At 46.3% G+C, this 24,219-nt stretch overlaps 1 protein-coding gene across 1 annotated transcript in view; it reads left to right on the forward strand.

The window, feature by feature from the left end:
• The window catches only part of LRRC20 (leucine rich repeat containing 20), a 74,271-nt gene that overhangs the window by 13,765 nt on the left and 36,287 nt on the right, over window positions 1–24,219 (forward strand). The window contains exon 3 of the mRNA XM_052640231.1: window positions 23,862–24,011. Coding sequence (XP_052496191.1) covers window positions 23,862–24,011 — 150 coding nt within the window. The remainder of the gene's footprint in view (window positions 1–23,861; window positions 24,012–24,219) is intronic.

Raw genomic sequence — 24,219 nt, forward strand, 5'->3', positions numbered from 1 at the left:
TCAGTCCTCACAGCCGCCCTGTGATTTAATTGTCACTCAGCCTTAGGAGGTAACTGCTGTTATTGTCCCCATTTTCCACAGGAGGAAACTGAGGCACAGAAAAGCTAAGCAACTTCTGCAAGTCTGGGGACTTGCACCAGGCGCTGAGACTGCAGAGCCCACGTTCTTACCCTTGTGTTCACTTGCAGCCTGGGGCGGACTATTTTGATGGTTGGGGACCAGGTAATGTTGCTGGCTTGTGGAGAACACACCCTGATTGTAGGAAACATGTCCCTTCAAAAACACTAGTGTTACACTCAGCATCTGAGCTCAGTAAGTTAGATGGGGGCTCCATCTGCTGGTCTGAGCAGCAGTTGGGGGCCCCTGGCAGGTTCTGAGCAGGGAGTGGCATGAGGTGATCCGGGCTGGGTTCCAGTGGAGCACTGCAGGGCATAGGATGGATGTGAGATTGTGGAAGGGATAGCAAGGAAGAGGCATTTACCATGGCTGGGCCTGTCCTGGTGTGGTCTTGACCTGAGAGAGGGAACTGGCAGGAGGGTGTAAGGAAGGAGAGGCTGTGAACGAGGCTGGCAGCCGACTGGTTGTGGAGGGCATAGATGGTCATGATGTAACTGAAACAGGGACACTCGGGCCATTTGGGTGGATAAGGGGACTCTGATGAGTCGAGGTCCCCAAGAGACACTGCTGGAGAAGCATATAGCAGGGAAGTAAGGGCAGAAATGCTGCTGTCCCAGAGAGGCCCTACTTCTGGTGTCCCTGACAGCCCCAGTGTATCTGCCATCCCTCCTACCAGGACAGACCAGCAGGCGTCCTAAGAAGCAGGTGCTTAAACAGGCTGCCTAGCTGCCCTGTGTCCTTGGCACTGGGAAATGCATTTTTTTGAAGACAAAGAGGAATATCCTTTGAAACCACATGGATAATTATGCAGCTTTAAAAAAATGTATGTTGGTAAAAAAACGAAAATGTTCTGCTCAGAAGGATAATCAAATAGATAATTCTGTGGCATCAAAAGCTTGCGTTACTCAATTTTTAGACTTGGGGAGGTGATTTAGCAAGGTTGAGGACATTATTAAAATGAAATGCTTTCAGAAATGCAAGCATGGCTCTGGCTGACAAGACAGCTGGGAATTGGGGGAGGCGAGGCAGGGGCCTGGCCAAGCCAGTCCTGTTGGAATGGAGCCCTGACACATCCCGAGCTGTAAGTGTGGTGACCCAGGCTGAAATGAGTGGTCCGTGTTTGCCTTTAGATGTTAGGAAATTGTAGTTTATTCAAAGCTGTTTAATTATGAGCTGCCTAATTGGCGTTTGCCTCATCATGGTTGACTGTGTTTTGTTAGGATGCATATTTTTGTCATGCTCCAGTTTGTCCCCAGAATTTTATAATTCTGTCAAGTTCATTTTGGCCACATGTGTTCACTGTGTATCTGTCTGTGTAATGCTCTGCAGAGGATGGAAAGGTGAGAGGAGGAGGAGGGGGCTGATTACTGAGCTATAGCAGATGTAGCATTATTCTATGCACTTGCTGGTCTTGCTACTTGGATCATCCTTTGCCTAGATCTTTGCATGCCCTGCTCCTTCTTTTTAATTCTTATCTCAGCTAAATGCCGCTTCCTCCAAGAAGCCCTCCTTGACCACCCCAATGAGGTTGCTGCCCTTGCCTCTGTCTCAGTTACCTGCTCTCCCACTACACCAGTTTATTTTTTTTTGAGAGCAGTGTCACTGCCTGACATTCTTTCAGTATTTGCCACTGTATTTACCCCTCTTCTCCCCAGACTGGTGTGTAAGCTCCTTGAGGCCAGGGACTCTGTCTTGCTCACCGCTGTATTTCCCCTAGCATGTACTAGATAACGCAGGAGATCTTTGTCACATAAATGATTGCATCTGATATTCTCAACAACTCTGGACGGGTGGTGTTTTCACATCACTCATAGAAAGGGGAAACTGAGGCTCTGAGAGCTGCAGTGGTTTTACCTGGATTCTCACAGCCAGCAAATCTTACGCTGGAGTTTGAACTTGGGTCTGGTGGCCTCGCCTGCCTCAGTGGGATCTCATTAATCCTTGCTCTCAAGGAGCCCTCCACCCAGCCAGGAAGAGTGAGACATGCATGTTAGTCATTCCCACAAAAGATAGACGAGGTTCCCTGAGAGAGGCGCAGACACACAACGGGAACTTACGGGCAGGAGCGGTTCCGTCATGTGAGGACGTGGGCAGAGGCTTCTTGGAGAGGTGACATTTAGACAAGACCTTGTAACATGGTGTTGATGGGAAAGAAGGATTTTGAGGGTAGGGGAGCACATTCTATTTAATGGGAACAAAAGCAGCGGAAATGCAGAGGTGGGAAAATAAAGGGAGTTTGCCAAAAACAGTCTGGGTCAGGTGGAGGGTGGCAGTAGAGTCCCAAGCAGAGTACCTGAGAGGGGAGGTTGGACCTGGATCCCTTGGTGGGAATGCCAGGCTGCAGAGATTGGGTTCATCCTGTGTGGCTGGGGAGGCCTGCAGGTTCTTGAATGGAGAGAGGTATTCAGGTGATAGGGCTGGAGGGCCAGGGGCAGGGTGTGGAGGGCAGGGAGATAGATTCCTCCGTGAGAAAGCAGCCATGGTCATGGTCAAGATGGATTTCAGGGTTAAATGAGCTGGTTTCTTTCAGCTAACTGTAAAACCATAATAGAATAATCACATCTTTGCCTCTGACAGGATGGTTCTTACCATGAGTTCAAAGCCTCAACAGATATTAGCTCATTCTCTTCTTCATTCCCTGAAAGGGTATTTGAACCCCCATTTTATAAAGGGGGGATCCCACGACAAAGCTTCCTGGTGGTGAAGGGTATGGTTAGGTCCAGAAGTGTTTGCCCAGCTCTGTGCTGGGCCCGAGGGGTCGTCAGCAGGCGGACACATGCTCCTCCAGTCAAGTTCACTGCTCACGGATCCTGAAGGCAAGTCTGCTGATGTTTACCAGTTGGGAGAAGATGGTCTGGCTTAAGCACTCAGGCAATGTCCTGAGGCTGGAGGTGAGGAGGCTGGGGCACCCTTCCTGGAGGAGGTGGGGCTGGGTTGGGAGGAGAATCTTTGGAGGCAGAGAGGAGAGGGAAGGGCATTCTAGACTGTGGAATGGCATGAGCCATGTCTGGGCGATGAGTGAAGTCAAGGACTGGCAGGTGGGTGGTCATGGTGGGGTTGGAACTGGCAGCCGGCACTGGTGTTTGGCAGAGTCAGGTGCCATGCACATGGAGACAATTGCTGCCACTTCCTGGGTCTATTCGTTGTCTAGCTGTGACCTCAGGAAGCCTACTTACTGCTCCGAGAAAGCATTCCTTGCAGGGTAGGATTCCTTATTATTTCAAGCCTGAGAGATTGTTTGAGGAGGAGAAAAGGCATTATTAAAGGCTAGTCAGTCAATAACTGCTGCTGTGCCGTGCCCAGGGCACTGCTTTTGTTGGGTAAGTGCAGTCTCCCTCACTGTCAGCTGCGGCCCTCTTGTCCTCTGCTCTGCTCAGAAGCCAGCTCCAAGCTGAGTTGTCCGGCATCTCATCACCCGTGGAGAGGCCCAAACGCACACGTGAGCTCTTGCCCTGTAGCCAGCAGCTTCAGCTATAGTAAGAGTACTGTCAGATCTCCTCTGCCAGTAATGCAGACCAGGGGAATATATTCTGGAATGTGCACTGACTCTTCCTGTGGGCTAGGCAATGTGCTGGACACTGGGGGTGTTGAGGAGGCTGGGAGGGCAAAGAACACTGCCCCTGCCTGCAAGGAACAAGTGTCTACGTCCCTTTAAACATGTACATGTGATGGTCATGGTTTCGACCGTGTCAGAGGGCCAGCTGTACTCTTAGTCATAGGTGGAGCAACGCGATTGACTCTCAAGTCAGGCTGCCTTGGTTTGAAGACTGGCTCAGCCCACTCATTAGCTGTGTGACCTCGGACAAGTTACTTGATCTCTCTGATCAAGTTAAGTCTGATCTAAGTCTCAGTTTTCTTATCTCTGAAAGGTCCTTGCTTTCTAGAGTTGTGAAGATGAAAATTGTGTGATGCCCATGAATGTTTAGAATGGTGGTTGGCGTATGCTCAGTGCTGTAAGAGTATAAACTATGATTATTATTACTTAACATCTTTCTTTTTGGGGGAGGGCGAAGTAGAAAAGGATATAGCTTTATTGCTTTGCCAGGATTAACAGTTTTCTTTAAATAAATTTAGCTTATATATTAATTTAAAAAGAACTTGAGTCAGTATAAATGAAAAGTCAACATAATTTTTCATTAATGTTGATAACCATAAAAACAAATATTAAAATGCAGCTCTGTTGTGAAATCTTAGGTTAGGCTTGAATCTGCCCCCTCACTAAACAGGAGGTAAAGCAGGGACTTCCAGTAATCATGTATGGATGTGAGAGCTGGACCATAAAGAAGGCTGAATGCCAAGAATTAATGCTTTCAAATTGTGGTGCTGGAGAAGACTCTTGAGAGTCCCTTGAATTGCAAGGAGATCAAACCAGTCAATCCTAAAGGAAATCAACCCTGAATATTCATTGGAAGGACTGATGCTGAAGCTGAAGCTCCAGTACTTTGGCCACCTGATGTGAAGAGCTGACTCATTTGAAAAGACCGTGATGCTAGAAAAGATTGAGGGCAGGAGGAGAAGGGGACGACAGAGGATTAGATGGTTGGGTGGCATCACCGACTCAGTGGACATGAGTTTGAGCAAACTCTGGGAGATGGTGAAGGACAGAGAGCCCTGGTGTGCTGCAGTCCATGGGGTTGCAAAGAGTCAGACACAATTTAGCGACTGAACAACAAAAGCAAGGCCTGGAGGACTGAGAAATTGAAATCAGACTTTCTCGCTATGTGTCTGATTGTTATTTGCACAGTGATCACCATCCACATCCTTCTCAAAGTGTGGTCTGAGGACCAGCAGCATCAGCATCCCTGGGGGGGCTTGTTAGAGATGCATATCCTTAGGCCTCATCCCAGACCTCCTGACTCAGAACCAACATCCTGGCAAGATCTCCAGGTGACCCATGGGCACATTACAACTTGAGCAGTCTGTTCTTTTGTTGCCAGATTTGAACATTCCCACCCTTGGAGAGAGATGGGCTGAGTTCATTCTCTGTATTTTACACAAAAGGAGATTAAACTCCAAGAGTGGCCTGCCCAAGGTCATTTGATGAGTTAAGAGCAACAGAAGATCAGAATCCAGTTCTCCAGACTCACTCTGCAGGGCGATGTCCTTGAGAGGAAGCCAAGCTCCACCCCATCATTACTTACTTACTGTGTGACCTTGAGTGCATTCTTAACCTCTCTGGGCCTTAGTTTCCTTACCTGCAAAAGGGGACTGACAGTACTGCCCTTCCTCAGAGGTTGTTGGCAGGATCAAATGAGGTGATGCTTAGTCAGTGTTGCCTGCTGTTGTTTTTGTAGAAGACCTCAGGGCCTGCCTCTCCAAAGTTGGACTCAGCACCTGACCTCCGCTCAGCCTGGCTGTGATCGCCTCAGGGCTGTTGGTGGCCACGCTGTTGGCATCAGTGTGGCTCCTGTTTCTCTCCCCTTTTGTTCTGCATGTTAGTGATGAGTCATTGATTGAACAAAGTAATTTAATATCTCGAGTCAGTGACTGTGCATCACTTGGTTGTATTCTGTGTGGTATTAACTTTTGGGTTTAATTAAATACAGGATTTTTTTTTTTAAGCGATTAGCTGGTTTGCCAGGAAGAAACAGGAATTGTTTTGGCAAGTCCCAGATTCCACAATAACACACACAGTTGTCTCTTTGCTGTGAGGTTTTTGGAATAAGGGACTGCCAGGGGCCTTCTTCCTACTTCAAGGAGCAACAGAGCTGAAGCATTTCCTGGTAATGAATTCTCACATCAAAACAATGTCTTTGCAGCCTTGTAACAGCATCTCTTGTTTACTGAGTACACACTGCCTGTCATGCTGTGCTTGGCCCCTTGTGGACATTTTCTTTCATGCTCAGAACAACCCTGTTGGTTAGATAGATCATCTTGTCCTCACTTTTTTTTTAAATTGAAGGATAATTCACATATCACAAAATTCACCGTTTTAAAGTGTAACATTCTGTGACTTTTAATATATTCACAGGTTGTATAACCATCGCCTCGATCAATTTTGGAATATATTCATCACCCAGAAAGGAACCCTGTATCACTAAGCAATTACTCCAGATTTCTCAAATCTCCCTCAGCCCCTGGCAACCCCCAGTCTCCTTTTGTCTCTGTAGATTTGCTTATCCTAGACATTTTATGTAAAGAGAGTCATCCAGTATATGGCCTCTTGTGATTGGTTTCCTTCATTAACATAATTTTTTTGAGGTTCATCCTTTTTTTTTTCTGGCTGTGCTGGGTCTTCGTTGCCGTGGGCAGGCTTTCTCTAGTTGGGACAAGTGGGGACTGCTCTTGGTTGAGGTGTTGGGCTTCTCACTGAAGTCGCTTCTCCGGTTGCGGAGCACAGGCCCTAGGTTCCAGGCTTCAGTAGTTGTAGCACGTGGGCTTAGTAGCTGTGGCTTGTGGCCTCTAGAGCGTCTCAGGAGTGGTGGCACACAGGCCTAGTTGCTCCGCGGCATGTGGAATCTTCCCGGACCAGGGATTGAACCCTGTTCCCTGCATTGGCAGGCAGATTCTTACCCACTGAGCCACCAGGAAAGTCCCGGGATTCATCTTGTTGTATCGGTACTTCATTCCTTTTTAAGGCCAAGTGATATTCCAGTGTGTGGACCTACCACCTTTTGCTTATCCATTCCTCAGTTGATATACACTTGAGCTACTTCTACTTTTTTGAGCTCCTCCTACTATTGCAAGTGATGCTGCTGTGAACATGCATGTAGAGGGTTTTGTGTGAATTTTTGTTCTCACTTTATGGAAGGGGAAACTGAAGCTGGGGCTAAGTAACTTCCCTAAGACCCCATAGCACGGAAGCCTCAGCCCCCCCAAAAAGCCTCAGTTTGGATGAGGAGGAAGAGGGAGCTCTCAGGCACCTCTTCCTTCTTTACCTCTCTAGCTGTTCTTGTGTGGTTGGAGCATCTCTCGACTGTTGGCTATGATGGCTACTGGCTGGGGGCCAAAAGCTCAGCTTTGTTTTGGGAGGCAGACACTCTGCAGTCCCATCATGTCCCAGACAGGCTGGGACTCCTGCAGGAGGTCAAGGAGAAAGCACCTCTGAGCTTCAGAGTCTCACGTGCGCCGTGTTTGTGGTTGGGCTGTCGACTAGCTCTGCGGTAGCCTTTCTGGGCTTGGCCCTTCAGGATTTTACCCCATTCCCCCATTCCCATCAAGAGAGATCTCCACCAACCCAGCCTCCTTAGCCTGTTCCCCATGGGTAGCTGGATGTTAGGGATGTTGCTTTCTTTAAACTGAGGATAGTTGTAAGAAGTAATGTAAAACTGTCACCTAATACAGAGATCTGTAAAGTACATAGAGGAAACAACAAGCCCATGGTCATGTTCAGGTACAGTGATCTCCCCCTGTGCCCAGAAGATGCTTTGCACCTTACCCCTTTCCTGAGTACCTTTCTGCCCTTCTCTGTCTAACTCCCTGCCAGGGCCCATTATAACCACTATTGAAGTGGGATTTTCTGGACTTCTGCAATTACTGTGAGCTCTCCTGTGACCTTTCCTTTCCAGGTGGCATGAGACAGATGGGGAAAGGCCAGGAAAAGGCTGCTCTAGGGACTGGCAATTAAACACCAGCAAAATCCCCGAAAATGCCTGGAGTGGTTGTCTCTGGAGAAGGGGCTTTGCCAGGAGGCAGCTGTCCAGGGCTCCTTTTTGTCTTAAACCTTCTACAGCTAGTTAGCTGTCAATGCTGTGTGCAGATAACAGGATGCAGCCTAATTGTGTGCCGTGGTGCATTGATGCCAGTCCTTGATGACTTGTTTTGCCTGCTCTCTGCATCCCGCACCTCCCAGCTTTAGAGACCAAATGGTGTTTCAGAGGCTGGCAGCCCTTTGCTTCTTACACCAGGATGCCAGGTTCTAGCCCCAGCCCCTGAATACATGCGGAGGTGCTGGAATTTGATCTTCTGGAAGGAGTGCTGACTCTTCCCAGCAGGCCCATGTCTAAGTTTTCATTTTCATGTTTCAGAAAAATCTGTTTTCTTTATCAGTTCAGTTCAGTCGCTCAGTCATGTCTGACTCTTTGCAACTCCTTGGACTGCAGCACGCCGGGCCTGCCTGTCCATCACCAACTCCTGGAGCCTACTCAAACTCATCCATTGAGTCAGTGATGCCATCCAACCATCTCATCCTCTGTCATCCCCTTCTCCTCCTGCCTTCAATCTTTCCCAGCATCAGGGTCTTTTCCAGTGAGTCAGTTCTTTGCATCAGGTGGCCATTGGAGTACTGGAGTTTCATCAGTCCTTCCAATGAACACCCAGGACTGATCTCCTTTAGGATGGACTGGTTGAATCTCCTTGCAGTCCAAGGGACTCTCAAGAGTATTCTCCAACACCACAGTTCAAAAGCATCAATTCTTTGGCACTCAGCTGTCTTTATAGTCCAACTCTCACATCCATACATGACTACTGGAAAAGCCATAACTTTGACTAGACAGACCTTTGTCAGCAAAGTAACGTCTCTACTTTTTAATATGGGTTTCTCTATACCAGCCTCCTGAATGAGAGTCTCCTGCCACCGAGGGCCTCTGGTTTGAGTTCTTCACATCATCCCATGTGTTGTTCTGCTAAACTGAGCTCTCTCAGGGTAGACTGCCTGGGGCCACATTGCAGCTCTTCCGTTTCGCCCCTGTTTCTACAATGATGCCTGGAGGAGGAAATGACAACCCACTCCAGTATTCTTGCCTGGAGAATCCCACGGGCAGAGCATCCTGGCAGCTTACAGTCCATGGGGTTACAAAGAGTCGGACACGACTGGGCGACTAACCCACACACTACAATGATGGAATGAGAATGAGCTTAATACTACCTTCTTCATGGGGTTGCTGTGAAGATTAAAGTGGACAAATTGTGTCAACTATTTAAAGTCTCAAGCATATAGGTGTGCTGCATAAGGGTAAGCTATTATTACATTACCTTTGGGTTGTTTTTGGCCATACCACGAGGCATGTGGGATCTTAGTTCCCTGACCAGGGTTTGCACCCATGCCTCCTGCAATGAAGTGCGGAGTCTTAACCACTGGATCACCAGGGAAATCCCTATGTTACCTTTTTTAGGACTATCTTTTGACCGTGGTAGGAGAGAGGGTGGTGTGGTATACTCTGATGCGATGCAGTGTTGTGGAAAGACCATGAGCTTTTGGAGTTGGGTTTCTTGGTTCAAATCCCAGCTCTCTACTCATGGGCCTGGGTGACTTGAACCTCAGATCCCCCTGTTATAGTACATGTTCCAGCATGTTCTAAGGCACGGACAATTCTGGAACACTTAGCTGCAGCTTGCAGCCTCTCCTCTTTGACAGGAGCACTGGCCAAAGGTCTTTGTTCAGTAGACTTATAGAGTCACAGAATGTCCAGCCTGGTTGAGACTCCCCAGATCCCATGGTCTAAACTCTCATTTACAGAAGATAAAACAAGGCCCCTGGAGAAGTCTTTCCCTGAGACCCCACGGCTAATAGCAGGGGGCCTGGGGTGAGAATGTGGGCCTCCTGAGCCCCGCCCAGCTGCTTTTACACCAGAGGTCACCTGTGTCTCTGTCAGAGTCAGAAATCTGAACGGGCAAGAGAGAAGGATGAAGAGACAGTGGCTCTGTCTTGAAATCCTCCAATCTGATGAGAAGCGGGAGGCACCCCTGTGAGCAACTTAAAGCCCCTGTGCAGGCACAGACCAGGCAGCACTTAGTGAATGTGACTTGGTCACCTCCATCACCGTCCATCAGGGCCAGGAAACAATAGCTGGGGGCAGCCCGGTCTCTCTAAGCCAGGGTGATTCTCAAACTCAAGTTGGAGAGCTGGTTAAAACACAGATGGGGCTTCCCTGTGTGGCTCAGTGGTAAAGAATCTGCCTACCAATGCAGGAGACATAGGTTTGATCCCATATCTGGGAAGATCCCACATGCCGCTGAGCAGCTAAGCTCGTGTGCCGCACCTGTTGAGCCCATGCTCTAGAGCCTGGGAACCATAACTACTGAGCCTGTGCGCTACAGCTACTGAAGGCTGTGCTCTGCCACAAGAGAAGGCACCTCCATGAGAAGCTGGCGCACTGCAAGGGGAGAGTAGCCCCCGCTTGCCGCAACTATAGTGAAGACCCAGCACAACCAAAAATAAATAAAATTTAAAAACCGCCAGTAGGTGATCAGTGATAACAATAATAATAGTAAATAAACATCTTACAACACACACACACAGATGGCTGGGCCCTGCCCCGAGAGCTTCTGATTCTGTAGATCTGGAATGGGGACTGAGAATGTGTATTCACAATGGATTCTGGGGAGGTGCTGTGGTCTAGGGGTCCCACTTTGAGAACCACTGCATTGGACTAGTCCTTGCTACTGAGAGTGGTCCTTGGACCTGCCTGGTAGAAATACAGCATCTCGGGTCCCGACACAGACCTCACCATCAGAAGCCTTATCCTAATAGAAACCCTGCGTAATCTGTCAGCACAGTAAAGTTTGAGAGGTAATTGTGTAGTGCAGAGTTCTCTACTCTGGCTGTGTGTTAGGATCACCAGGGGAGCTTGAGAACCCCTGATCCCCAAGCCCCAGCTCACACTTTTTAAGTTAAAATCTCTGTGAATGAGACTAAGATATCAAGAGTCTGTAAAGCTCCCCAGGTGACTGGCTCAGTGTGTCACCAAGTCTGACAACCACCAGCTAGATTTCACAATGGCAGCCATGAGGGGTCTCAGAGTGGATCAGCTCCAACCTCGGCATTTACCTGAGACGCACACCAAGGGCATAAGAACCAAAGGGTCTTGCCTGAGGTCCCAGAGCCAATTTAGTGACACATCCAGGCACTGGATAATTCTTTCACCAGCTCTTTCAACTCTAAGCCTCCTTAATATAGCTCCATGGTAACTGTAATATACCAATGTCCATAGCAATCCATGGTAAATCTTGTAAGATCTGTCTGCTCATTGGAGCTCAAAATCTCTTGTTTCAGAGCAGCTGACCATCCTAAGTGACAGTTACATATCCTAGGGAGGCTGTGTACATAGCGGCGCACTAGCTCAGGGCCGGCTATGCCGCTTACTAACCAAGGCTGCAGGCGTGTGTCTCAGATTCTTCTTCTGAAAACAGAGATGGTGATAATAGTTCCCATCTCATGGAGCTGTTGTGAGGACTGAGTTAATATGGGACATGGGGCAGGGGAAGGGGAGAGTGGGACAAACTGGGAGATTGGGACTGACATGTATCCCCTACCATGTGTAAAATAGCTAGTGGGAAGCTGCTGTGTAGCACAGGGGCTCATCATCAGTGCTCTGTGATGACCTAGATGGGTAGGATGGGGCTGGGGAGGGAGGTCCAAGAGGCAGGGGGTACATGTAGACATATAGCTGACTCAAATCATTGTACAGCAGAGACTAACAACTTTATAAAGCAATTATACTCCAAAAAAAAATAATAAAAAGTAAAATGAGATGAAATACTGAAAAAAAAGCAGTAGCTAGAAACAACAACCCCCTCCCCCAAATAGTTAATATAATACCACTTAACCATAAAAGAGGATGAAATTTTGCCATTTGCAACATGGATGGTCTTAGAGAGTATTATGCTCTGTGAAATTAAGTCAGAGAAAGACATGCTTTAAAATGATACTGCTTATATGTGGAATCCGAAAAAAATCAATAACATAAACTAATGAATATATGGACTTCCCTGATAGCTCAGTTGGTAGAGAATCCTCCTGCAATGCAGGAGACCCCAGTTCAATTCCTGGATGGGGAAGATCCGCTGGAGAAGGGATAGGCTACCCACTCCAGTATTCTTGGGCTTCCCTTGTGGCTCAGAGGGTAAAGAATCCACCTGCAATGCGCAAGACCTGGGTTTGATTCCTGGGTTGGGAAGATCCCCTGGAGAAGGGAAAGGCTACCCCCTCCAGTATTCTGGTGTGGAAAATTCCATGGACTGTATAGTCCGGGGTCGCAGAGTCAGACACGACTGAGTGACTTTCACTTTCTTTTTTTCAATGAATATAACACCACCAAATAAACCAGACTGACAGATACAGAGAACAAACTAATGGTTACCAGTGGAGAATGGGACGCTGGGAAGGAAAAGATAGGGGTAGTGAGTTAAGAGGTACAAACTACTATGGATGAAATAAGTAAGCTACAAGGATATATTGTATAGCACAGGAAATATAGCCAATACTTTGTAAATGCAGATAGAATATAACCTTTTAAAATTGTGAATCACTATGTTGTACACTTGAAATATAAAATATTGTACATCAACTAAAACAATAAAAAATAAAAAAAATTTAAAGGTAGTATGACAATGCAAAGTGGCTTGCATGTAGGAAGCCCTTTATGAATGTTAATTATTGGGTGACCTTGAATAAATCATGCAGCCTTGAGCAATCCAGTCTTTAACTTCTCCGTGACTCAGTTTCTTCCTCTGTTAAATGGGGGTAAGTATAGAACTGACCTTACAGAGTACGTGTGAGGAGTAGATGAGATTGTAGGTCTGAGGCCCTGAGAAGTTTTGGACATACAGCTGGTGCCAGTGAGTGGTGGCTGTGGTCACGTGTTACGGACTGAAAGCCTGCACAGGAGTCAGTTCTGGCTTCGGCAGGGTCTGAGCTGGGCCAGTCCTGACTCTGAAGGGAGCACTGAAAACCATGGGGTTGAGGTTTCTGGCTGTTTTGCCTGGAGAAAAGCTTATCATGCCCTTCATCCTCATGTATATAAAGCATTGTCACTTGGGGGCAGATAGCTATATGTAATCCAAGAAGGCAGAAGGACCGCTAGGTAGTGGCAGGGTAACAGTTACCATACGGTTCATGAAAGAAGTCTCTAACAGTTAAAACCATTCTGTGAAAGGGAGGTGAGTGCCCCATCATCAGAGGCATTCAAGAAGAACTCTGAGGAGACAGTAAGAGAATTTCAGTTCTGAGTTGGAAGGCTGCGTTACTCAGTATTTCCCAAGTTTGCTTATTGGTAACAGTCACCTAGGAATACTTGTTAAAAAACAAATTCCTTGCTGCCATTCTAGACCCCTGAGACAGAATCTCAAGGGTAGGTTTCTAGGACTCACCTCTCCAAATGGGAAGTTTGGAAAACATGGGTTAAAATGACCTTCAACCTTCTAATCCTGAAAAAAGGATTCTATGAAAAAAGACTTTGTGAAAAGAGGTATTTTGTGAAAAAAGATATCCTGGGTGGGACTGGTCACACTGGTGGCAGTTTTCCTTCTACAGCCTGGGAGGTCTTGTTTCTTGATCGGGCTGAGGAGTCCATGCACCTGCCGGCCTGAGTCCCTGACACTTCCTCCTCAGGCCCTGTGACTTGGTTACCCTCTCTGCTCCCACCACGGGGTCCTGTCACCAGGCCCACCTCTCAGCAGGGACTGAGCTGGGTCAGTTCTGAGTTTCTAAGGAACAATACCAGCTTGACTCAGCCCTCCTGATTTCCCACACAATGTTCTGTGTACTGCTAGGATTTTGCTTGTTTTGCCCACCAGTAGTTACTTTTCACCAGACATTCATTAGAATTTATAGGATAACCTTTAATGAAGGACCCACGCATTTTGAATTTAAAAAGGTTCTTTATTAACACAAAACGCTATCCTAATTAGAGATTTGGAGACATGCAGTTTGACTTTCTCGCAACGATAGTTATAATTATGAGGATAATTATGCCTTGTGTTTATTACAGTGCCTCCTGCCTAAAGGTCTCTGTTCTCTACTATAGTTCACATGTCAGTGACAAGGGTACTGAGAAAAGGCCCTCTTGAATCCAGCTGCCATTCAGATGTTGATGGAGGACCCCATTGTTAGTATTCCCAAGCCCCTGATGGTGTCTGTGGGATGGTATACACCACCAAGGAGCCTGAAATGTTTTTGAGACTGGAACCTTCCTATCTCATGAGCTCTAGGAAGTTACTGGAGGAGGCTGGGTCAAAGGTCGAGCTCCAGAGGAATGACGGTCTTTGCTCATGTCGTGGCTCACGCTGGGTTGGCCTTCCCCGCTCCTCTCTAATTCTGGTAATCTCTCATCCGTCAGCATGCAGCTGAATTTAGGGTGACCAGTCGTCATCTGGGATTAAGGAGGGGTCCACCAGGCTGTCAGGCTTTCGGTACTAAAATTGGCAACATCCTGGGCAAACTAAGACAAGTTGATCACCTTACAGGAATCTTTGCATTCCAGTTCTTTGTACTCCACATCATCTCCCTGAAATGACCTTGGACGATTCACCTATCATCACAGACCTCATTTTCCACCTGTGAGGGTAACTTAGGGTTGTTATGGGAATGTAAGGCGTTAGTACGTAAAAAGGGCCTACTACTGTGCCTGGCATATAGTTAGTACAAGTAGCTCCACTCGTTTTCTTTTGGTTGAATGAGACCTTGGAGATCACCTGGCCTCCATCTGGTTCAGGAGTCCTCTCGGTGGCAACCCTGCCTGATCTCCCCATGATGTTGTGCTCACTTCCTCACCTGGAGCCTTTTCCTTATGGCTGCTGAGCTAGCCCCCATCCTGCCAGCTCTGAGCACTCATAGAGAATGGGACTCTTGGTGACCTCCTGTGCCTCCTGGAGGACGACTCGCCTGTCTCCAGCCTGGGACTTCTTTTCCCTGGTCCTCCTCCCTTAGTGGGACTTGGCCCCCAGCTATATCCTGGCTGTGTTTTCTGGAAGTCATGCTGTGTGCCCCTGTGAATATTGAACTTGACTCAACTCAGGGGCTTGTCTCTACCTCACACAGGCATAGTAGGTATAAAAGGTGCCCATCCTCTGAATTAGACCTGGAGAAGAAGTTCCTGAGGACAGAAGGCTCATGAAGAAGGCTGCAAGGCCCCTATCCCTGGATTGTGGGTGCTAAACTGGAAAGGCCTACAGGAGTTTGCAGCCAAGGCCCTGGTTTCTCACTGAGCTGCTCAGCAGGGACTCTCCTTTCTCTGGCCTAGAAGCAGACACCTGGGCACACTCTTGACTCAGCAGGGCAGGATAGCAAAAATGGTTCGGACCCCTGGCTGCCTGATCAAGCTGCATCCAAATCTTACACTAATTTTAGCTGAATGACCTTGAGCAAGTAACTTGTAGTTTCCTCATGTGCACAGAGAGGATAGGTCTGCCAGCCTAGCTTATATGAAATAGTGAGTGCTGCTATTTGTGGTTAATATCCCCACCCCCAGGGAATGGACATGAGGTGTTTTGCACCTTCTGTACAGATGGCAAGGTGACCGGGCAAGGCTGCGACTTGCTCCCACATGGCTGGGTACCTGGATCTCCATACTCTGGTCCCAGTGACCATGGAGAGCTGTGCCCCAGATCATAGGCCTCTCCTCCCCACAGGGGAGGGGACTCTGTGGGCCGTGTTAGTGGCTGGTAACGTGGCCTGGAGAGGGTGTTTGCATCATATCCCAGCAGGGCTCTTTGCAGGTATCCTTGGGGGCCTTTACCATCAAAGGCAACTAGACTGTTCTGAGCAGGAGCATGGTGGTGCACCCTCCTACCTGTGTACCAAAGGATGGAGGGAAGCAGACAGAGTCCCCAAGAACAAAATAATTAGGGAAGCCACAGGGCACACTGCGGAATGGCGCCTGGCACACAGTAGGGCCTGGGTAGCTATTTGCAGAGGATAAATGAAAGCAGCCGGGGTGGATGCATCCGGCCCTCAGCACCCCTCAGGTGCCAGGCCATATGCTTCTGTGACTATTCGTGGACAAGTGAAGCTGCGGAGGCCAACTGCTGCTTGCGCTGGCGAGTGGGAGAGTAGGGTGGTGTGCGGTGGGACGTCATGTGGACAGCCCAGGTGGGAGGAACGAGGCTATGGGTTGGGCGTTTCATCTTCTTGGGAAGACAGCTGCTTTGAGCATTCTTGGGAATAAGTTGAGTGGCTTTGTGGCTTTTCTGCCTTCATTGAGAACACTTTCTGTCCCCACTTAGAGCAGGGTGCCGTGTATGTTTCTTTGAGGAGTACTCAAGTCCTGAAGGCTCCGTCTCATAACTTCTACTTCAGTCCAGGACAGAGAGCTGCTGTCTTTTGTTTATGGGTCTGCCTTCTCTGTTTCTCAGATTGTTAAAGAGCTGGCTGGCTTCAGTTTATCCTTGAATATGCCAGATTATTTTTTCCAAAAAAAGTTATTTTTATGATGCATTTATTTCTCAATTTTAAAGGTAGAGTATCACTGTATATACTGAAAATATTTTTATGCAAATAAATAGTGGTACTTATTTTATACAAAATAGACAGCAGGACTATAAATAGTAATAAATTGCTCTAATCCTTTATAATAACTATTTAACATTCTGCTTATTTTTTCTTTCAGTCTTCTTTCCCAGGCATGCATATTTTTGTACATAATTGAAATTACTGTGTGCATATAATTTTTATATTCTGTTTTTTAAAAAAACGCCTAAATGCTGTAACTTGAACTATTAGACAAGAAAAACAATGCACAGATGTAGGTTGATAATATTATTTAGGGAGCTCTACTCACACCTGGAGAGGGTGTGAGGCATGTGGAATGCCAGAACTCCAAGTAGAAAAACAGCCAGAGATGCAAGCAAGATATTCCATCAAGGGAATAAAAATGGCTAATTAATCATAAAAGGTAACCAGTCTCGTTATGACAGCAAAGGCTATAATTTCCACTGATCATATTAGCAAAGATGTTTTGATGGTCCTCTTATTTGTTGGCCAGGATAGATGTAAATTGATGTAAATATTCTGCAAAGAAGTTTGACAGCACATATCAGGGGCTATATATTTGTTTACTAATTATATTTTCTCGCTGGTGAGTGTCTATCATCTGGTGGATTAATTTTTAAAATTGAGTTATATTGAGTATTTAAAATAATCAAGATAACAACTTATTCTATTTACAGATCCTTTTTCACAGTCTGTTGCTTGCCTTATCTTCCTTTAAGCATCCAGGTGTGTTATATTTTTTTATAGTTAGGTTTGTTGATCTGTTTCTTTGTAGTTCTTTATTGCTCCTACCGGAGAAGGCAATGGCACCCCACTCCAGTACTCTTGCCTGGAAAATCCCATGGACGGAGGAGCCTGGTAGACTACAGTCCATGGGGTTGCGAAGAGTCGGACACGACTTCACTTTCACTTTCACTTTTCACTTTCATGCATTGGGGAAGGAAATGGCAACCCACTCCAGTATTCTTGCCTGGAGAATCCCAGGGACGGGGGAGCCTGGCGGGCTGCCGTTTATGGGGTCGCACAGAGTCGGACACGACTGAAGCGACTTAGCAGCAGCAGCAGCATTGCTCCTACATTGAAAAAGTCATCCTCAATTAAGGGGCTGTATAAATGTCAAAGTCTGTTTACTTCTGATTATCAAGAAGGCTGAATGCTGAAGAATTGATGCTTTTGAACTGTGGTGTTGGAGAAGACTCTTGAGAGTTCCTTGGACTGCAAGCAGATCCAACCAGTCCATCCTAAAGGAGATCAGTCCTGGGTGTTCATTGCAGAGACTGATGTTGAAGCTGAAACTCCAGTACTTTGGCCACCTGATGCAAAGAGCTGATTCATTGGAAAAGACCCTGATGCTGGGAAAGATTGAGAGCAGGAGAAGGGGACGACAGAGGATGAGATTGTTGGATGGCATCACCAACTCAATGGACATGGGTTTGGGTGGACTCTGGAAGTTGGTGATGGACAGGGAGGCCTGGCATGCTGCGGTTCATGGGTTCACAAAGAGTCAGACACAACTGAGCGACTGAACTGAACTTCTGATATTTTGGTTTGATTTCAAAAAATATTAAAAATGTAATTCTATCTAGAGTTTTATTTTCTTAGGTTAAGAGTCTTTTTCCCTCTTATTTTCCCAGAATTGTTCATTGGCTATGCTGACATCGGCTATTAACCCTTTTCTTCCCTAATTTATTTGTGACGCCTCATTTAGCACTTATTAAATTATGACAGAGATCAAATTGCCAACATCCGCTGGATCATTGGAAAAGCAAGAGAGTTCCAGAAAAACATCTATTTCTGCTTTATTGATTATGCCAAAGCCTTTGTGTAGATCACAATCAACTGTGGAAAATTCTGAAAGAGATGGGAATACCAGACCACCTGACCTGCCTCTTGAGAAACCTATATGCAGGTCAGGAAGCAACAGTTAGAACTGGACATGGAACAACAGACTGATTCCAAATCGGGAAAGGAGTACGTCAAGGCTGTATATTGTCACCCTGCTTATTTAACTTATATGCAGAGTACATCATGAGAAACGCTGGGCTGGAGGAAGCAAAAGCTGGAATCAAGATTGCCGGGAGAAATATCAATAACCTCAGATATGCAGATGACACCACCCTTACGGCAGAAAGCAAAGAACTGAAGAGCCTCTTGATGAAAGTGAAAGAGGAGAGTGAAAAAGTTGGCTTAAAGCTCAACATTCAGAAAAATAAGGTCATGGCATCTGGTCCCATCACTTCATAGCAAATAGATGGGGAAACAGTGGCAGACTTTATTTTGGGGGGCTCCAAAGTCATTGCAGATGGTGACTGCAGTCATGAAATTAAAAGACGCTTACTCCTTGGAAGGAAAGTTATGACCAACCTAGATAGCATGTTCAAAAGCAGAGACATTACTTTGTCAACAGAGGTCCGTCTAGTCAAGGCTATGGTTTTTCCAGTAGTCATATATGGATGTGAGAGTTGGACTGTGAAGAAAGCTGAGCACCGAAGAATTAATGCTTTTGAACTGTGGTGTTGGAGAACTCTTGAGAGTCCCTTGGACTGCAAGGAGGTCCAACCAGTCCATCCTCAAGGAGATCAGTCCTGAGTGTTCATTGTAAGGACTGATGTTGAAGCTGAAACTCCAATACTTTGGCCACCTCATGCAAAGAGCTGACTCATTGGAAAAGACCCTGATGCTGGGAAAGATTGAGGACAGGAGGAGAAGGGGACAACAGAGGATGAGATGGTTGGATGGCATCACCAACTTGATGGACATGAGTTTGGGTAAAGTCTGGGAGTTGGTGATGGACAAGGAGGCCTGGTGTGCTGCAGTCCATGGGGTCGCAAGAGTCGGACATAACTGAGCAACTGAAGTAAACTGAACTGAAATTAGGGGCTGTATTTTCTGGACTGTAGATTTTCTTTATATGATCTCTTTTCCTATTACCCTCTGTTTTAATCCTTGCAGCCTCATGAAATTGGTTATCTCCCTACTTTCTTTTTTTTTAGAGAGTCTTGCTTGCTTATTCCCTGGTTGAGATTTAAAACCATTTTATCAAATTAAAAAAAAACTTTTTGGGATTTGAGTCAGAATTGTATTAAACAATCTATAATTTAACTTCTTAAAAAAATCACCAGTTACAGTATTTTGACTTGTTGTCAATGAATGTTATATATCTTCAATGTACAAATCTATTTTTTAAAATATATTTGTGAACTTTCCTACTTTTATTAATATTGGTCAAATGCATTTTCCATTATGATTAGCTCTATATTTTGTTTTATTATTTAAACTTTTTTATTTTTCTGTATTTTTGAGCTTTATATTTTATATTATATTGCTTTTTGGAATAGGATCCTTAAAACTATATTTATTGTAGGCATATAGCGATATTATTGAACTTTGCATGTTTAGTTTGATTCGCCACTTTGCTGAGATCCTTTTAATTTGTGTACCTTGTCAGATGACTGCTTTGTTGAGGTTATGCAGTCATTTCATATACACATAATCATCATTTTATCTGTTTCTGATGTTTATGCTTTCTGTTTCTTTGGCTAGAATGTCTATGACCATATTTAAGGATACTGATGATGGAAGGCATCTTTATTTTTCTCTTTGTTTTAAAGGGAAAGCTTCTGACACTTTCCTTGTTGTTCCCAGCAGGTCTGAGATCCATTGCTTTTATCCACAGGGGCTGTTATGATTGATAACCACAACAAGAAACCTTTCTAGACCTTTGAGCGTCTGGCACAAAGCACTAGGGGGCTCATTGTTTGGAAAGGTTTGCTTTTTCTAGAATCCTCAACTTGCCCCAAATTTTGAGCCTGCAGGGCTGATCCAGTCCTCAATCTCTTTTTACTGAAAGTCTGACCTCCGGGCATTCATTCCTCCCCGTAAGACTTTGCACTCTCTTCTGCAAACCCCATCTTGCTGATCTAAGAGCAAGTTCCTGACATTGGACAGCAGCCGGGCTGGGGTCACCTAGCATAGCCCTGGACCGGAAGAAACAGTAAAGACACTTTTTTTCTTCACTGAGCCTCGGGGCTTGTGGGATCTTAGTTCCTTGACCAGGAATCAAACCTGGGCCCCCTGCAGTGGAAGTTCAGAGTCCTAACCACTAGACCACCAGGGGAGTCCCTAAGGACAGTGGGATGTTCTACCTCTCTGGTTCCTCAGTCTTTCGGATTTTTGCCCTTGCCCCTATTTGTCCCCTTTCTTTCCTCAGACCAGCTCAGTGAGGTCACCAGTAACTCTGTCCTGCCCGCTGAGCCTGGTCCACCGCTGCTGGTAATGTTCTCTGGGGGTCTTCCTACTCTACTGGGAAAGTAGATGCAAAAGGAGGTTAATACAGTACCAGGTGAAGAGGTCTCTTTCACACTATATATAAGACTCAGGGACTGGAGCTTAGGGTGGTCAAGGAAGGCTTAGTGGAGGAGGTGACATTTGAGCTGCTATTAGAGTCAGAGTAGACATTCTGTGAAGCAGATAAGGGTGAAGGGCTTCAGTTTTGATTATTTCCATAGACTTTGCATTATTGCTGCTGTTCAGAATAGGATCTTTTTCTTTCTTCTTTCCTCCTTCCCTCCCTCCCTTTCTCCCTTCCTGTCTTCTCCTCTTTAGAATACTTTAAAATATTTAATATACGAATTAAAAAAATTTTTTATTGGAGTATATGCTAATATGCTAAGTCACTTCAGTCGTGTCCAACTCTGTGCGACCCCATAGACGGCAGCCCACCAGGCTCCCCAGTCCCTGGGACTCTCCAGGCAAGAATACCGGAGTGGGTTGCCATTTCCTTCTCCAATGAATGAAAGTGAAAAGTGAAAGTATAGTTGATTTATAATGTTGTGTTAGTTTCTGCTGTACTGCAAAGAGAGTCAGTTATGCATGAACATATATCCACTCTTTTTTAGGTTCTTTCCCCACATAAGCCCTTACAGAGTACTGAGTAGAATTCCCTATGCTATTCAGTAGGTCCTTATTAATTATCTGTTTTACATATAGTAGCGTGTATATGTCAGTCCCAATCTCAATTTATCCCTCTTCTCCATGCCCCTCACCCCATAACCATAAGATTGTTTTCTACATCTGTGACTCTATTTCTGTTTTGTAAATACGTTTATTTGTACCATTTTTTAAAATTCCACATATAAGTGATATCATACTCTTATATAACTGAGAAAGATTTGTTCTCTGTCTGACTTGCTTCACAGAATAAGATCTTTAAAAGCTGTATTTTATTGTTGGCATATAGGAATGTTATTGAATTTTGTGTATTAATTTTGCAATAAACTTCAAAGGCTTAGAGTCCTGGGGAAGCCTGGCCTTGAGGGGAAAGACCACAGTTTGCTGAGAGATGGATCAGTGCTGTCTGAGTCAGTGAGTGCTCCTGGGGGGAACAATCACCAGTAACGCAGGCCTCCAGAAAGACTTCTAGAAGAGGTGGGATGGGACCTGGCCTTCAAGCCTGGAGAGGTGTGGGTAGGATGCGAAGGGGAGGGCAAAGTGGAAGGTGAGTAGGGAAACAACATTTGTAGTAGTCCCACTATTTACCTGCTAGGCACTTGGTTAGTATATTGAGTATGGTATTAAAATATAATTTTATTTATTTTTGGCTGTGCTGGGTCTTCATTGCTTCAGAGGCTTTCCTCTAGTTGTGGTGAGTGGGGTCTACTCTCCAGCTGCAGTGCACAGGCTGCTTTGTGGTGCTTCTCCTGTTGCTGAGCACAGGCTCCAGGGTGCACCAGCTTCAGCAGCTGGGGCATGTGGGCTCAGTAGTTACAGCTCCCAGGCTCTAGAGTCCAGTCTTGAGTTGTGCACGGGCTTCGCTGCTCTGTGGCAGGTGGGATCTTCTCAGGTCAGGGATAGAACTTGTGTCTCATGCTTTGGCAGGTGAATTCTTTACCACTGAGCCACCAGGAAAGCCCCACTGAGTACTTTTTATTATATTTACTTTTCCTGACAGCCTTACTAGGTAGACAATGATGCCCCCATTTTAAAGATGAGAAAACTGAGGCTCAGCAAAGGTAAGTGACTTAGATGAGCTTGGACAGCTGATTTCTGAGCCTCCATGCTTTCAGTGTCTCTCTGCTGCTGTATGTATGAAACAGCTTTATTGAGATATAATTCACATACCATATAGTCCATCCATTTAAGTTGTCCAGTTTAGTGGTTTGAGTATATTCAGTGTGCAACTATCACCACATTCAATTGTAGAACATTTGCATTACCCCTGCAAAGAAACCCCTGACCCCTCAGTACCGCCAGCCCTGGGTAACCAAGAATCTACATCCTGTCTTTACATTTGCCTGTTCTGGACCTTTCCTGTAAATGGCCTCATACAGCATATTGTCCTTGGTGACTGGCTTCTTTCACTTACCATAGTGTTTTTAAAGCCCGTCTATGGCTTAATGGTAAAGAATCCTCCTGCCAACCAGGAGATGTGGGTTCGACCCCTGGATCAGGAATATCCCTGGAGAAGGAAATGGCAACCCACTCCAGTATTCTTGCCTGGAAAATCCCATGGACAGAGGAGCCTGGTGAGCTGCAGTCCATGGGGTCGCAAAGAGTCAGACACGACTGAGCGACTTCACTTTCACTTTCATTTTGTTTGGCAACAGAAAGGAATAAAATACCAATATATTCTGCTGGATATATATATCCATGGGATTTTCCAGGCAAGAGTACCACTTTGCAAGCAGACGCTTTACCCTGAGCCACCAGGGAAGCCCGCCAAACAAAATGAATATACCACATTTTATCTATCCATCTGTGGATGGACACATGAGTTATTTCCATTTTTTGGCTATTATGAATAATGCAGAGGATGAGATGGTTAGATAGTATCACTGACTCAATGGACATGAGTTTGAGCACACTGTTAGTGAAGGACAGGCGAGCCTGGTGTGATGCAGTCCCTGGGGTCGCAAAGAGTCAGACATTTAGCAACTGGACAACAACACGAGTAATGCTGCTGTGAACATGGGAACTGTTTTGGGTGGACACGTGGTTTCATCTTTCCCAGATATACACCCAGGAGTGGAATTGCTGGGTCATGTGCTAACTAGGTTTAACCATTCAAAGAACTACCAGACTATTCTTCAGAGAGGCTTCCCTGCTGCCTCTTAGGCAGACCTGTTTTCAGAGTGACAGGACAGGGAAGAAGGTCAAACCACAAAGTCTCTGTGAATTGCCTCTTTTCACAGAAGTAGGGTGTTATAAAGCACTCTTAAGACTGTGACTTCACTGTCGAGTCTGATGATCCCGGAGGGACGTGTGGGTCCTGCAGCTGCAGGGCCTCAGGCGCATGGCCATGTGGCCTGGTCATCGGTGTGCTGGCAGAGCTCTGCCTTCTGCATTCTGGCTAGCAGGCTGTGCTATTAGAGAACATGCTAGAATCAGCCCTAAGTTCAGGGAGCTAGATGGGGACAAGTGTGGTGAATGGTAACGAAGGCTCTTGGAGGAGAGAGGAGAAGGTCTCGAGCCTGGCACAGGGAAGATGGGTGGGGGAGAAGGGAGGCAGTAGGAGAGACAGGGTCAGGGTCTTTGGGGTTGGGGGCAAGTCCGCGGTCAACTGTGGCTGCTAACTCTGGTCTTTGTCCTTTGACTGCAGACCTGGCCGAGTGCAAGCTGGTTTCCTTCCCTATCGGCATCTACAAGGTCCTGCGAAATGTCACTGACCAGATTCACCTCATCACGCTGGCCAACAACGAGCTCAAGTCCCTCACCAGCAAGTTCATGACCACGTTCTGTCAGCTCCGAGGTAGGCCGGGAGGGCATTCTGGCTCTTACCCTGAAGGCTCTGACCCTCTCTGGGAACTGTCATCAGGGCTGGTCCCCTGGTCAGCTAGTCTCAGGAAACAGTTCCCAAGGAGGGCCTTTAAGGGTGGACCCGTGTCCTCCCTGCGGCCTGGATATCTCCCCTACCTCTAGCTGGCTGTGAATCAGATTGACTCATGGTTAAGGCCGGG

This window comes from Budorcas taxicolor, chromosome 5 (assembly GCF_023091745.1).
Source record: "Budorcas taxicolor isolate Tak-1 chromosome 5, Takin1.1, whole genome shotgun sequence".
Taxonomy (NCBI): Eukaryota; Metazoa; Chordata; class Mammalia; order Artiodactyla; family Bovidae; genus Budorcas; species Budorcas taxicolor.